Here is a 15814-nt window from a genome sequence, read left to right on the forward strand (position 1 = left end):
GCTGGGTTGGCTTTACGATCATGGGTGACTTTAGCATATATGCTTTGAGTATGGATTCCTCCTAACCTACTTTATTTTGTACTAATGCCTACTCAAGAAGCTGATTCCTCTATATCGGAAACTTTTGGTTTGTTCCCTGAAGATAGTAGAGGCTTGAGTAAACAGGACGAGAGTATCACTGCCATAAAGTATACAAAAACCAAACTAAGCCTTTCCTATAACCATAATGGAAATATGAAGGAAAACCCAAGAGAATTGCTCACATGATCAATTTACCAATCTATCCATCCAAATTAGCAACAAATTAATGAAAGCACTCGGGCAATTAGCCGACCCTTCCTACTTCAAAAACATAGTCAAAAAACTAATCTCTGAATAGAAGCTTTGACAAGCTTGTGGATTGATACTAAACCATTATGCAAGGTCAGGTGGGAAAAGGGTTTTCGATACGAAGCCAAGCCAAGTGGATGAATGCCGGATAAAAGTTCGGGGTAAAACAAGTGTCAGGCTTAAAACAAGATCATACTCCATAATCCACAGTAAAGAGTCCACTTGTAAAGTATGAGTATGACACAAACCATGTTCATAGATGCTAAAAACATGCGGTGCCTAATTTTCTTATTCTCATGGGGAATCAGCCAAGTATCAAACTTGATCATATATGCCAACCAGTTGACATTATTCTCTACAACTAAACCCTTGTAGTTCAAACAGTATGAAGCAATCAAATGATACTGAAGTTTCTTATTTTTCCAATCTTTATGCAGGGCAAAAATGTGAAATGATCAAAATCCCACCTAACTGAACTAGCTCATAAGTGTATCGCGTGATGCTCTCATCCACCTAAGCCATTTACTTGCCGAGCTGCCGAAAACACCATGAGTGATCAAGCAGCAACCTTCTTGGAAGTTACAGCATTGACAATGGTTGCAAACTCAGGACCCTGCACAATGTAAAACCAAAATTTGAAGTTTTAACTACTAATGTACGAACAGAACTTTGGGGAATGAAAGATCCCAAATCTTTCCCATTTTTTTTTTTTGCCACCAGTGACAACATTGATAACACTCTCCACACGGTTAACACGCGAGAGCGCACACAAAAATTCACTGTTGAGTTCCCGTTTCAAACATGAAATGTGTTACTAATAAACTTTAATAACTATGCCTAACCTGCTGAGTTCCCGTTTCAAAAATCTTTCTCTGCACTCTTATTTAAACCAATAAAGATAGACAAACCATTGGAAAACACAAGAAAAAAAATGAGAGAGAGTATTCAGAACTACTATACATTACAGAGGACTATACCTTTAAGGAAGCACCACCAACAAGGAATCCATCAATATCTTCTTCTTTTGCAAGCTCAGCACAGTTGCCACCATTCACAGATCCTGCAAAATAGATTTCAATTGCAGTAAATGACTATGAGCTGAAGCAGATGAAAATTTTAACAAATCTAGCAGTCTAGGAGCATTCAGATGATTAGTTAGCACAATGTACAAGACATGAAATGCAGAGGTCCGTTTTCGGGGAGATAAACTTGCTTGCTGGTAAGTACGAATGTGGCCCATCACGAGTAGAGAGAGAGAGACGGATGGACGGACATACAGAGAAGATATCGCATTTCTCTGTATTAGTCATTGTGTGTTTGCAGATGACAGTAGAGTATATAATATACATACAATACACTATGGTATGGATGCTTTGAATGGCTATGGGATCCTTCCTCATGTCTTCTAATTAAGGATAAAAATTATGCATAACAAACTAAAACTACCAAAAGAAGCTTGATTCCGATCTCTATGCACTTGCACTGATTCGGAGAGCCATTGAGACAACTCTGGGCTCATGTTCGGCCCTATATAGGTTGGCGGGCGAGCTAATCACAGATAGTTCGGGAAACATAGAGTAAAAAGAAGAATACCTCCGTAGATAATACGAGTCTTAGAAGCAACTTCTGCTGAAACATTCTTTTTAAGCCAATCACGAACAGCCACATGTACTTCCTGAGCTTGCTGTGGGGTCGCCACTTTACCAGTTCCAATTGCCCATACAGGCTCATATGCTATTACTACATTATCCCAACTGGGCACAGCATCTGCACATCATGAACATGAGCTATATGGCAAAATCATGGCAGAACCTCTTCTGGTTTTCAAAATGCCCAAAGAGGTGAATTTCAGAGAAGAGAGACACAACCAAGGAAGCTTGCCTGCGAAAGCCTTCATTTGCTGGAAACAAACGTCAAATGTTTTTCCTTCTTCTCTCTCCCTTAACAGTTCTCCAATGCAGGCTATCACTCCGAGACCCTGGCTCAAGGTATAAGCAGCCTTCTTTCCTATAAACTGAAGGTGAGAGTACTTCAGTCATGAAATGAATACATACCCTCGGTTTATGCTAAATTTTAATCAATAACACAGGGACTTCTATCTTTTGGATGTTTAAAAGGTCAGGACTCAGTTATAGCAACTCTTACCTGATCATCTTCACCAATAACGTGTCTCCGCTCAGAATGCCCAAGAATAACCCATTTGCAGCCAATATCTTTCAGTTGTTCCACACTGAAAACATAAAGTGAATCTGGAAATCTGACTTCTTTCTCGAGCCTATTCTAAAAAAGCTGAAAAACAATCTAGGGTGCCATAACAATCTTTTGTGGTAAGTGCGGCTTCATATATCAGAAAATAGGGTACCAAAACAATCTTTTGTGGTAAGTGCAGCTTCATATATCAGAAAATGGGGGGGGGGGGGGGGGGGGGGGGGTGGGGGGGCGCGTCTCCCAAGAAGAAGAGAAGAAAATGGGTACCACACCAACCATGAATGAGAAAATGTAAAGGGAATGTGGATCACATTGCGTACAAGAAGAAACAGTCTAACCTGATTTCTCCAGTGAAAGCCCCACCTTTTCCAATCCAAGAATTTTGAGCAGATATCTCAATCCGATCTGTCAGCGAGTTCTTTACCTGATTGATGTAAATAAAGGGAGGCGCAACGACAACATCTGTACAATCAATAAAATTGAAAGTTTGATACTGTTGGGATTTACCACTCAAAATATAAATAATGAATTGAAAGTTTGATACTGTTGGGATTTACCACTGAAATATAAATAAAGCACGATCATCCAAATAAATACTGCAACTACTAGACTAATATGGTATAGGGATATATAGTACTGTAATACATACCCCAGGACCGAACGAAGAAAGTTATGAAAGTTTTTTTGGTTTCCGGTAAATTACAAGGATTAAGGACATGAAAGTTACAACTTGTGTGGTGTTAGTAAGGTACTACTCCCTCCGTCCCAGTTTGTTTGTCTAATTTCGACATACGTGCCTTTTAAAAAATTGTATATATCTCACAATCTATAATGTTTTACATAATTTCGAAAATATCATATTTTAGATCTAATTGAGATCTATCAAACAAGATCCATATTGCATATAAAAAATATTATAAATTGAAACATATAGACAATTTTGTAAGAGGTCCCAAATAGTGAAAACTGAAAAGAGACAAACAAATCGGGACGGAAGGAGTACTACGGTGTAAAGAATAATGGTAATACATGAAATATATAGTCTATGTGGTTTTTTGTTACGAGTCTTTAGAATGAGCAAAGTTACACGACTTTGTGGTGTTACAAAATATTGATCACCTAATCAATGAAATTGAAAACAAGTTAGTTGATTCTTTTGATAAACTCACTCTGACTACTGTTTGTTTTGCTTAACTATGACATGGAAAACACTCCTCAAATCTCAATAGCAACATAATTCATGCTCAGCTTGCGGAAAAATAGATAACACTTGTCCTTGTCCCAATGCTGTAGACTTTCAAACAATCATGCACACTAAAAAGCATGTACTTCAATGAACTGTAGTCTAACAAACATGGGCACTATGAGATACTAATTGCTTGTACCTTAAGTATATCCAAAGTTCACTTATTGATTAATTGATATGTGTGAAGATGATTTATTTTGTGCAAGGGTAAACAATGACTCACCAACATCCGGCTCCAATTTCACACTATTCAGGTCTGAGACAAGCTTACTGATAGATTCTTTTGTGCCATTCTACAAGAAAGTTGTAAGAAAAGTCTATCAATAAACAAACATAACACTATGAGTAAAGCAACAAGTATCAAACAAATATACAGCACATTCATAAAAATAGTGAGTAAAGCAACAAATATACAGCACATCCATAATATCCAACAAATAGGGAGTAAAGCAAGGTAAATATACGAAGTCTGAAAGTGTGCCACAAAAATCGACAAATAAAACTATGACGCTCAGTAATTGCAGAGTGTAGTCTGTAAACTTCACATGGTACAATTACTGCACAATGCTAACGGAATCTGGGAACAAAGTTGAAACTAAGTGGATAGGAAATTCCAAGTGAAAGGTTGGTACTTGGTAGCATACAACAGTATTACATTACTGATACATCGTGAAGGCTTCAAGTTCACTTCACAACGAGAGTATTTTTTATCAAGGAAAACTTCACATCATCTTCTTGACCTAGTCTTGTTGGCACAGGTCATATTATGTTTGTAAATGGACAGCGTTTTAAAAAAAAAAAAAATGTTTCTAGTAAGTATCATGGTGCATTCATTGATTGTTAAAGGTGTCACTGCACTCCTTTCCTTCGATCTTTACAGAGACTTTGTAAAACTTCCACTAAACATGTTGGCTTTTGAAATTTCAATCCCTATCGTAGAAATATCACTCGTCGTCTTCACTTCCAATTAATAAAATTTCGGCTTTCGAAATTTCTATTCCTATTACACCTTGGTTTGCAAAAAACCCAGAAATTATTCTCCAAATCAATTAAGAAAGACAATAATACATCAAACACATCACTAAAACCGTAAACGCAAATGACTGAATGGAAACGGGAAAAAGATACTTACACACTTCCAGTTGCCACCAACAAAGAACTGCAAGCAAATGGAAACGAAATAAGAAAACAAACCAACAAAAAATTGAATTCGAACAATAAATTGCGAGAATGTGTAAGATATAAGAGCAATTAAAGGTTGTGTTTGGATCTTCGACTTTATCGAGGGGAAAGAAATGGAAAGAAATTTACGAAAAGCTACAAATAAAAAATCAATCTTTTCCGCTCCGAAACTCCCTCCACAATCCAAGATCTAAACACATCCCAAACAAAATTCATACAAGAATTTAATTCGATGAATCATTTATAGTTAGGTCAAATTGAAGAGTGAGACTGAGACTGAGAGAGAGAGAGAGAGAGGGTGAGAGAGTACCTTTCCGGAACCGGCCATGGCGACGATCCTGCAGGCTTTTTTGGAAGAAGAGGAGAGGCGGAGATGGGAATTGAATTGTTGGAAGGGAGAGAGAGTGGGGGAAGAGAGAGAGAGAAGAGAGTTATCGAGGTTGGAGGAAGATCGACGGAGCCCATAGAAACGAGGATAATACTGCGACGTAGCGGATTTGGGGCCAGAGAGTTGGGACGCGAGAGATGTAGACGCCACCGCCATTGTAGCAGATAGGTTCTCCACTCCTGTAACTGTTTGAACCCACTCTCTCTCTCTCTCTCTCTCTCTCCCCAACTGCCCACGCCTCTGTGTGTGTGTGTGTGTGTGTGTGGTCTGAAGCTTTAGCTGAAATATGTGGCGATGTGATTAAGGTAACTACCAACCATGAAGAGGTTTGGGGTGCGTGAATGCCACTCCTGTATTACTCAAGTTATGCTATGATTGGATATCCATAATTTAAAATTAAATAGGAATTACATCATTCAGAATTAAACTTCTGGCAATAATCTATTTTAATGTTTGGGCTAATTTTGAGAATCTTTTAGAATCAATAACTTTGTTTTCCTATATGAATCGAGTCAGGAATCTGGTATTATAATAAGAAAGAAAAAGTAATTAAATTCTTAATTGAATAATTAGAAGTCACTTCTTTTCTTCCAATCTGTTTAAAACGTACGAATCTTGACATAACGTTCTTATTTGTCTTCAAGATTTTTCTACCATCCAAAATAAGTCTAATGATTTTTTTATATTGACCACTGACTATTGTATTTGCACTGATCGATTAATTCATGTTGTCATATGATATTTATCATATAATATTAGTCAATAAGTAACTTGTAATTGACATAAGATAGGTATATAATGTCTAATAAAATGTGAAATTTTTTTTTGATAGCACAAAAGTTTGATTATTTTTGAATTGTATTTAAACCCATTTTCAAATAAAATACTGTGAGATTAAAATATGTAAAAGACCAGAGTTAAAATTACTCACAACAAATTTTCAACAATAAAGATATTTTGAGGGAGAGACCGAGAGATTGATTAAATCAATTTACAATGCAATGACAACAATTTTATTTATTATCAATTTATCATTATTACTACTATTATGGTATTGACAGACAAAGATGATGTCAAAAGAAGTTAAAGAAATAAGAAAAAAAATTGTATGCATAGAGCATAGTGAACAACACGAGCGGTAGTGGGGGTGGGGCTGGCAGTTCTTCTTCCTTCGAAAATATCAGGAACATTGTCTCATCCGTTCCAACAACCATAAAAACTGCGACCCGCTGCCAAACAAGCCCTATACGTCGTCGTCTGCGTCGTTACTTCCCAAGTCACATGATACACGGGCAGGTGCGCGAGCATGATAATATTTTTCAAAAATCTCTTAAACAATTAAAATCTGTGAGTGCAAAAACTAAGGCAAAATGAGAATTAAGAGCAAGAGTAAAGACTATTTTAAAGAATTATATTTTTAAAATGAGGAGATTGATTTTAGCATTCAAAAAATTACTATGCTCCGAAAGTAGAGTGTCAATATCAATCTTTTGGAGCACGAAAATCAAAATCATTTTAATGATTCTTTTTGCAGATAATAATACAACCAAACTCATCCATCGAAAAGCAGATGTGGATGTAGTGGTGGCGGGCTCAGTGGGAAGTCCGTGTCCATCTAGCACCTGCTCGGTACATTCAAGCCGTCCAATATATTTTTAGACGGCTCAAATTGAAACTTTCTCTTTCCTATCACCCAAATACTTTATCTCTTATTTTTCTCTTTCCAAATTTAAGCCGTCCAAAAACGCAATGAACAACTCAAATCCATCGAACGGACACCACGTAGTACCCATCCGCCACTGAAAAAATTTCCCAGTTGAGGAGAGGACTAGCTAGGTTGACCAGAGGAGGTAGATTTCCACCCAACTTAATGGATGGTCTCGTGAAAGCATCAGAGTCGTTTGATTGGTTGGTAACAAATTATTCACCTAACCGTTGTTTGTTTATTTCAACCTTGCTACAGCCCGACCATCACACGGGGCTCGCTTCGGGCAGTGCACGGATAATCCAATCCGTTTGATAAATTTTCAAAGAAAAAAAAATCGAGTGAGCCACTTGAAAAATCAACTCAATTCAATATTATAGGTGCTCGATCTAATTTTTCAATTATTCATCAAAATTACAATATCCAATTTTTCATTCAAATTATAGAATCTACCCATGCGGGACCCGGAGTGGATTCCATGTGATGGTCGGTGCCTTTAGGATTTCTATTTTTTTATAGACGGCCAAAGGTGTTAGGGTCAGCTTACACCCATTTCGACTATTCTCTTCTCCGGTCTGATCAAAAACAAACCATCCACGCAGGCACTAAAAGATTTACAAGAGATTTTTCTCTTTCGATCTAAACCAAAGAGTTTGTCAAGATTCAAACTCAAAATGTCTGGATAACCGTTGATAGCTCCTTGTACTTTGGTTGACAGTGTTAATTCGTTCTTAGTCCACAAGAAGAAAATTTAGTTGGTTCATATTTATGAGTGTTTCATTTGCCATGTTTGTATCAATTCAAATGTCACAACTTACGACTTTTTCAAACAGAGAGCTGCGTAAGTTTTTTCGTCCTACTTTTCTTCGCATATTTTGGGTTTAATAATTCATATTTCAATTTATCTTTCAAAAGCTTCGTTTTGATGCCTTTTTTCCATTACTTTTCATTGAATGTTTGGTCCTATTTTGATGCGCTCTTATTAGCATTTGAAGATGGAGTATTTATAGTATCATCATGCAAGTGAAAGTAAATTGAACTACTCAAACCAAAGTTCTCGAACCAAAAAAATATGTAAAAAAGTAAAATTGAAATAGGAACGACGAATCATTTGCAAATAAAGGACTCCATGGTAGCGAAAAAAGAGAAATTGTAACGCGACTGTACTTGGTGTCATCAAAATGAGACTCATTCGGTTAAGTGAGACTAAACTAACCAAGTGACAAACCGGCTACCACAAACAGAGTGAGATTTTCACTTAGGCGGTATGTTGTCTTGCATTGTCATTGTCAGATTCAATATTTACACGCTTCTTACATACTAGTATCAAACAGGCATATGTAGGGCCGCAAATGACTATAGGTATATGTAAGGCCGCAAACCAATTGAGCTGCTCTCAAAGCTCAGCTCATTAAGGGCCAAATTCGGCTTGCTCATTTAATACTTGAGCCAAGCTCAAGCTCGAGTTTTAGGATCGCGTAGTAAACGAGTCGAAACTCAGCAATCTAGAGCTTGGCTCGACTAGTTTATAGAGGACTTAATTAGTAAATGAAATGGGCTCGGCTCATTTTTGAGCTTAAGTTTTAGGCTCGTTTAGTAAACAAGCCGAGCTCGAAGAACTACAAAGCTTGACTCGGTTCGTTTGCACTCCTAGGTATATGAGATGCTAGGCACATGAGATCAGATTAACCACCCCATGTTTGTCATTCTCTGAGCACATTTACGTCAACCACACCAAAAAGACAAAGCGGTATCCACAATTGGCATGGATTCTGGTTGAAGCCCATGATTGTGGTGGAGTTGATGGTGGCCACCAGACGCTTGCTTAAGAATATCTTCATCCCCCAACGTTCGTCATCCTCAAGAAGACGAGGACCCCACGCAATGGATTCAATTAATGGCACATGACATGATCTTTATCTTGTCCAACAGAACAGATAACATAGCTGCAATGGGGCCATATCCAGGCACAGCCATTAAACCCAAACCTATGGAAACGGTGTCATCCGAGGCATTCTGTGAAACAAAACCACAAAAGATGAAAAACCAAAACTATCCCAACACTTTACAGAAAAATCGAAGTTTTGGGTGGGACTCTCGAGCATTTCCAGCAAGATCAGTCAGATTTTATCGCTTGTTTGTGCATAACGCCTCAGTCAATTGAATATCTACTCAAAACGTAGCAGGAATTCCGCAAAAGAAAATTACCTTCGTCAAATATCAAGACTACCATTTATACCAATATCCATGAATCCAAGGTGCAATAGATTAGAAGAGATATATATAACCTCATTAATACGTCTTTTATGCAAATAAAGGGTCATAATTTTCCACAAACTTGCAATGAAATAATAACTAATATATCTAAGATACAAAGATTATGAAATACTACCCGGCCAACCTTTGCTTCAGTGCAACAATTAATTTTTAACGTACGGCACCACTAAAAACAACTACAAGCTATTTCTCCACCCGTAAATGAAGATGATAAAGCATTACACCTAGCTGGTAGCCTTGCAGCCCATGCCCTTGGAGCATCACGACTGGAAATAACAAATTCCATTGTCACACACAGCACAAGGAGTCTGCTACTGTTCTATTTGAGTTGGGCAAGTGGAGTAAAAAAGATGCAGAAAAAGGAGATACAACCCGGGTTTTCACTTTATCCCCTTGATCAGTAATTGGAGTTCTGACCACCAGCTACACCATTTGATGAGCTATCATGTGCACTACGATGACGAAACCTAGCTACTTGAGGAGCTCTCATCTGTGATGCTGTACGTTTTCCTTCCTCTGCAATTTCTTGGATTGCCACGGTCCAGATAAATACATCCTGCAAATAATTTATGTATGCCAACCACATCAAGCAAAGCCATTGCTCGCTAATTCCTTACTTTTTTCCCTCCTCTTCTACTTCTCTTTGCCACATGGGGACTGTTCCAACAAGTCTGTCCCCTGCAAGGCTACAAGTGAAGTAAACATACAATACTCTAACTTCATCTGCTGTCGATCCATGTGTCTTGAGCTCGTCATGACATCATTAGAGGCCTCACTTTTACTTCTTTCACCCTTGCTTTTCCCTCGAGTTCATGACGACCATATGCCTTGTTTATCCAATTCCGTTTGCTTGGAAAGTGTAACCTTCTGCCCCGCTGCATGGGTGGAGATAGATACTGGGTGGAATATTGTTGTTCCATACTGGTATTAGGAGTTACCTATGGAACAAAAGTTGACCAACGGTTGGGGATAACACTAGGATTGATTCCCAATGAAGGGAAAATCATATCAAATTCGATCTAGTGTGCACGAATATCAGCCAAATTTTAATCAAGAAGGTATAAGAGGAAGAAGGCACCAAACACTGAATTTAAGGAAGATCTAACGTACAAAACATTCCCACTGCCGTATGAAACATAGTTTGGATTTGAATCTACTATATATGTTGTTAATTGAAAAGCAACTACTAAGCAACTATGCTAGACTGGACAGATAAAACAAAAAGCACTTATTATAAGTACTGATCGGCTGGAAATGGCATCATTACCACGGCTACTTTGGGCCGAGGGTGGTATCAGATAATGGCAAGATTGCTATCTATCTACCTAATAAAATATATCTATCTACCTAATAAAATACAAGAGTGTAAGGGTGTGAGGACCACACAAACATAAATTGAAAGAAGGGTTGAGATTCATTTGATCTAAGGGTTGATATGTACTTTCCAACTCTCTTAAGAAAACACCCACACTCTTACAAATATATTACAAAAATGCCATCGATTCTTTTTACCCACTGCTTGGTTTCTGGCGTTGGCATAAAAAAATAAAAATATATTACAAAAATGTCCGTGCCTACAACACTATGGTGCGTAGTGCCGTAGGCACGTGCAAGCACTAGTAGTGTACATAATACAAGGGTGTACAGCCCATTCATACTTAACAAAAGACAAGGGTGTTGCAATGGTTGAGTAGGGTTGGCAATGGGGCGGGTAGGAGGTAGATACCACTATTTCCGTTCCCGATCCCTGAATCCAAATCCATCCCCATCCCCTCCCCGATCCCCACCGGGAAATTATTTTTACCCTCCATCCCCGCCCCAAACGGGGAACGGGGATCCCCGTGGGGAATCAGGGATCTAACTGGAGCCACAGACAAAATCGGTATTCTTAATCCGGTATCCCTCCTGCAGCAAGACGCCAAGAACAAACAACACACGCAAAACTCTTTAAAGCTTAGTTTCTTAGTCTCTCAACACAACGATATTTCATGAGTTTCCGACGTGAACAATATTTATCTGACTAGAACTATCGATTTGAGCTCTTTTTTCTACTAATCTTCTATCCATGGTAAGTGAATTCAATTACTTCTATGTTAATTGACAGTGAGATTTAGTTTCTTTCTTTCTTCCTCACTTATGTATATATAGTACTCCTATATAATTTTCATTTATGTATATAACTTATTTATTATATATATATATACACAAACGGGGCGGGGCGGGGCGGGGACAGACTCATACCCATCCCTTATTTTTTTTTTAAAATTATCCTCATCCCCTACCCGATCCCCGAAAAATCCCCGAATCTCCAATCCATTTGGGTTGGGGCGGGGCGGGGCGGGGCGGGGCGGGGCGGGGCGGCCGGGATTGCCATCCCTATGGTTGAGATTACTTTGATCCAATGATTTAGACTTATTCTGTAACACCCTTTTTAATTGAGGTGCTTAAATGTTATATTTAATAACCTAAAGGGCTAAAGTGCAATTTTTTTTAAAATTTGTGCATGTGTGCCGTGTGTGTGTGCTGATGTGTTATGTGTGTGAGGGTTTCTTTAAAACAAAGAAAAGAGAAAGAATAAAAGAAAGAAAACCCATCTTGTTCCAACGTGTGAGAGAGAGAGAGAGAGAGAGAGAGAGAGAGAGAGAGAGAGAGAGAGAGAGAGAGAGAGAGAGAGAGAGAGAGAGAGATCAGCCGGTGGAGAAGAAGAAGAAAGAAGGAAAGAAAGGAGGAAATAGGTATGGTCAAATTGAAGCCATGAGAGAGGGTTTTTGAACTTGAAGTTGAGTTTATTCCTGAAAATTCGTGTATAGTATGATTATGCATAACTGTGTTGAACCCAGTTGAATCCGTCCGGTTTATGCTGTAAAAATTTCAGAATTTTCTGAATAGTATGGAAAAAGATAAAAATCTTGAACCGGACTGCAGTCAGATTCGCGTCTGTGCTGACAGCCCCGACACGCGTTGGAAAAACAGGCATAACTTCTTGCTCGGGTATCGGTTTTAGGCACCGTTTCTTGATTCCGAAACTAGACTTGTATATCTTTCTGAATCTGTAAAGATTGTGCCTTAGTTTGGTCTGAGCAAATTCAGTTTTGGTTCCGAAGTTAATAGTTTGGTGATTCTGAAATTCTGGGCAGGTTTTATAGCTGTGTTCTTCATCAGTTTTGTCATAGTTCAATATGCTTACTGACTATGGATGCTGTTGAGTCTTAAACCTTGATCAGTTGGTGTTGTTTTGGCGTTGGAAATATTGGAAAAGATTAAGTGTGTGATTTTTAATGAGCATTCGATCGCAGACTGTTCTGCTGGGTCTGTAGTTTCTGTTTTAGATGTGTAATTTCAATGGAGCATATCTTAGTCATTCGGAGTCCAATTTGGGAAAATTTTATATCTAGATTGATGTACTAGAAGCCTTCTTGCTGGTGGTGGTAGTCTTGTAGTATTCTTTGAAACCTATAGAATTCTATAGTCAGAAATCGATCAGTAGTTCTGTTGATAATGTGTGAAATTGTGGAATTCTTGGTTTTGGGTACGAATTGGTGAATTTACTTTTGTTCGGCATACGTTAAATAGTTGAATTGATGCAGAACATTGTTAATGCATTTGTTAAAATCTTAAAAGTATTTCTATACTAAAATGTTTGGCTTGTGGATAGGTGACGAGTCGGTGAATCAAAGAGCACCGAAACCATAGTTGTACTTTCTTTTGGAGTACGAGGTGAGTGTTTGATTCATTGATGTTATTCTATATTGAATTAAACTTGAATGTTGGCTTAGTGCCCGGTGATTGGCTTTATGCCATATGGCTTTATGCCTTAAACTATTGGCTGTGTGCCCGGTGATTGGCTTAATGCCAAAAGGCTTTATGCCTTAAATAATTGGCTGTGCGCCCGGTGTTGCTTTTAATTGCTTGGTTCACTGTTTGACTGGTTGAGATATATCTTTTAGCTGTACCTTTAATATGGAATTGCATCCATGTCTCATAACACTCCTGGATTCCATTTTGGAATCCAGTTTTGCAGGCGTTGTAGATATCCACTGCTGATCGTCGTGGGGTTGTACACTCGCTTAGGGTAGCATGTTGGGAAGGCTGGACTAGTTTTGGCAAAATTTTGTAAATAGGGATGTAGTTGCAGCCTATGTTCATATTTGGTTTATTGTATAGTTTAATGCTTTCTTAAGACTTCCGCTGTGTTTGTAAGAACGTTAAGTTTTGCGTTATCAATAAAATGGTTGTTGGTTAATTTAGTTGCTAAAACTTGAGTTATAGAAATGGGTTGGTGGTTGATGTTGCACCCTCATGTCGGTTTAGGCTCATTTGAGTGCTGGCCCGGGGTGGGGTGTGACATATTCTCCTCCTTTCAGTAAAGTGTCCACACGCTTTGCACATATTACATAATTGCTCTGTGGGTTTATTTACTCCTAACAACTGTACATTAATGTTTCTGTAATTTGAAGAATATATATGAGCGTTCCAGAGACACAAACAAAAACATAAAAAAAAAAAAAAAGACACTTCATCTCAACCATTGAAACTAATGGTTGAGATTATAAGTTCACAAAAAATTAATTTTGGCCGTGAAGAATTACTATTGGCCACAAAGAATTACTCCTGACCGTGAAAAATTACTCATGGTCGCAAAGAATTACACTATAAAGAATTACTTTTGGCCACAAAGAATTACTCCTGACCGCAAAGAATTACACTTGACTGCCAAGAATTACTTTTGGCCACGAAGAATTACTCCTGTCCGCCAAGAATTACACATGGACGCCAAGAATTACTATTGGCCGCCACGAATTACACCTGGCCGCCAACAATTATTCTTGACCACCAAGAATTACACCTGGCCTCAAAGAATTGCGGCCAAGAGTAATTTTTTGCGGCTAGGTGTAATTTTTGGCGGTTAAGAGTAATTTTTGGTGGCCAAGAATAATTATTCACGGCCAGGAGTAATTATTCGCGGCCAATAGTAATTATTCGCGCCTAAAAGTAATTCTTCGCGACCTCATCATTTGATAAATTTTTAAAGGATAATCAATAATCATATCCTTCCATTCGAATTGGATTTTCTTTGACATTATCTTTTTACATCAACGTTGGTTTATTGGCTCACTCAATTGAATACCAATATCAAGACCCTCCAAATCTCATTTGAATTTTCAATAAGAAACTACATTAAGGAAATTGTGAAGATTCATTGAAAATTTTCACTCCATGATATATTTGTGGGATGATTTAAATTTGAAGAAAAAATAAAATCGCGAGTCTAGAATTTATTTGCGTGTGTTGATCGTTCGAACCGTGCCTTCAAGCACGGGCATGCACCAATCAATAATGAATCGCACCACAATACTTGAGACCAAAGGCAAAAGTTAACGCGTGTTTTTTCGTAATGAGTTGTAAGGTAGCATTTTTTGTTTTTTTGTACAAAAAACAGGGTAAGTAACTAAGAAACAAATTAGAAATAGTTGGGTTTGGGCCCGAAACAATGACTGTAGGAATGGGATCGTTTATTACTGTAGGAATGGGATCGTTTATTCCTAGTATGCCCCCGCGCGCAGAAGAATACACCAGCTAACTACGTACAAGATTCAATCAGTGGACGAAAGGAACTTTGGGGACGAAATGCAAAATCTCTCCAAGGCATCCTTTGTGGCTCGTTAAAACCTAAAAATAAAAGACCTTGATAATGGATGTATCAGAAGCTTGAAGAATAGCAAAAGCAATTTATAAAAAGGCTTGGGTAGAGACTTCCTCTGGCACCTCTAACATATGTTCGTGATTAGGTACGTCATCTAAATTGAGGAGAGTGATAAAGTATTACGCCAACGTTCCAAGGCACGGGAATACAACTCCACTTCCAATCCTCTTTTTTCGTTACTTGCCTCGTAATAGTTCTCCTTTTTTCATTTATAGTGATTGTAACCATACAACATTACAACTCATGATGCCCAGACTGTCAAAATCCCAACTATGATGGACATTTTGACCACCAATGACCATGGTTAGCTCCTAGATGGACATTGCACCTACTGTGACTACGTACACATATACGCAAGGGGAAAACAAAAAAACTTTTCCCCTTTAATTGTCAAGGCTCCAGCTCAACCACTCGAGCCTCCCTGCGTATTCAATTTCCAACCCACTTATTACAGTTCCTGCCTGGCTTTAGGCAATTTGGATGTTCCAATTGTAATTTGTTCTAGACATTTGAAACTAATTTAATATCTCCAACTCTTCCAAAATACTCCTTCCATGAAATCTTATTTGTACTTAGTATCTCAAAATACCCTTTAATAACAGTAATTTGACAACCACCCCAAAGGAGTTGGTCAAAACCTGAGAGTCTGAGACTGAGGGGTTTGCTTCATCCAAGGGTCTTAGGTTCGAAATTTCGTAGGTTCTATCAACTCTTTTAGAGGCCAGTGCATACGAAGCTTTATTATGACTTTAATTGAAATTCCCGCAAGTGGAC

General features: G+C 38.2%; 1 protein-coding gene and 1 long non-coding RNA gene across 2 annotated transcripts; one reads left to right on the plus strand and one right to left on the minus strand.

Moving 5' to 3' along the window:
* Positions 1 to 588: 588 nt before the first annotated feature.
* LOC131308033 (triosephosphate isomerase, chloroplastic) lies at positions 589 to 5693 on the minus strand. The gene is made up of 9 exons (XM_058334841.1): positions 5277 to 5693; positions 4917 to 4943; positions 4008 to 4077; positions 2877 to 3000; positions 2476 to 2560; positions 2212 to 2344; positions 1924 to 2097; positions 1308 to 1390; positions 589 to 943 (listed from the first exon to the last, which is right to left on the minus strand). Exons 1-9 carry the CDS (start codon positions 5508 to 5510, stop codon positions 887 to 889), a joined length of 987 nt encoding a protein of 328 aa, XP_058190824.1. The 5' UTR covers positions 5511 to 5693; the 3' UTR covers positions 589 to 886.
* Positions 5694 to 11826: 6133 nt separating this feature from the next.
* LOC131308035 (uncharacterized) lies at positions 11827 to 13593 on the plus strand. The gene is made up of 3 exons (XR_009194274.1): positions 11827 to 12071; positions 12992 to 13053; positions 13350 to 13593. It is a non-coding gene; the product is annotated as an uncharacterized LOC131308035 (long non-coding RNA).
* The last annotated feature ends 2221 nt before the right edge of the window (positions 13594 to 15814 follow it).

The sequence above is a fragment of the Rhododendron vialii genome, chromosome 11a (genome assembly GCF_030253575.1).
Source record: "Rhododendron vialii isolate Sample 1 chromosome 11a, ASM3025357v1".
NCBI classification, from domain to species: domain Eukaryota; kingdom Viridiplantae; phylum Streptophyta; class Magnoliopsida; order Ericales; family Ericaceae; genus Rhododendron; species Rhododendron vialii.

Bases quoted from the DNA above. Each gene is read 5' to 3' on its own strand.
- LOC131308033 (XM_058334841.1), bottom strand. From the start codon at position 5,510: ATGGCGGTGGCGTCTACATCTCTCGCGTCCCAACTCTCTGGCCCCAAA. The intron at 2,561-2,876 runs GTTAGACTGTTT...TTATGTTTTCAG, and splicing joins GCTTTCACTGGAGAAATCAG to TGTGGAACAACTGAAAGATA. The intron at 2,345-2,475 runs GTAAGAGTTGCT...TCTCACCTTCAG, and splicing joins TTATTGGTGAAGATGATCAG to TTTATAGGAAAGAAGGCTGC.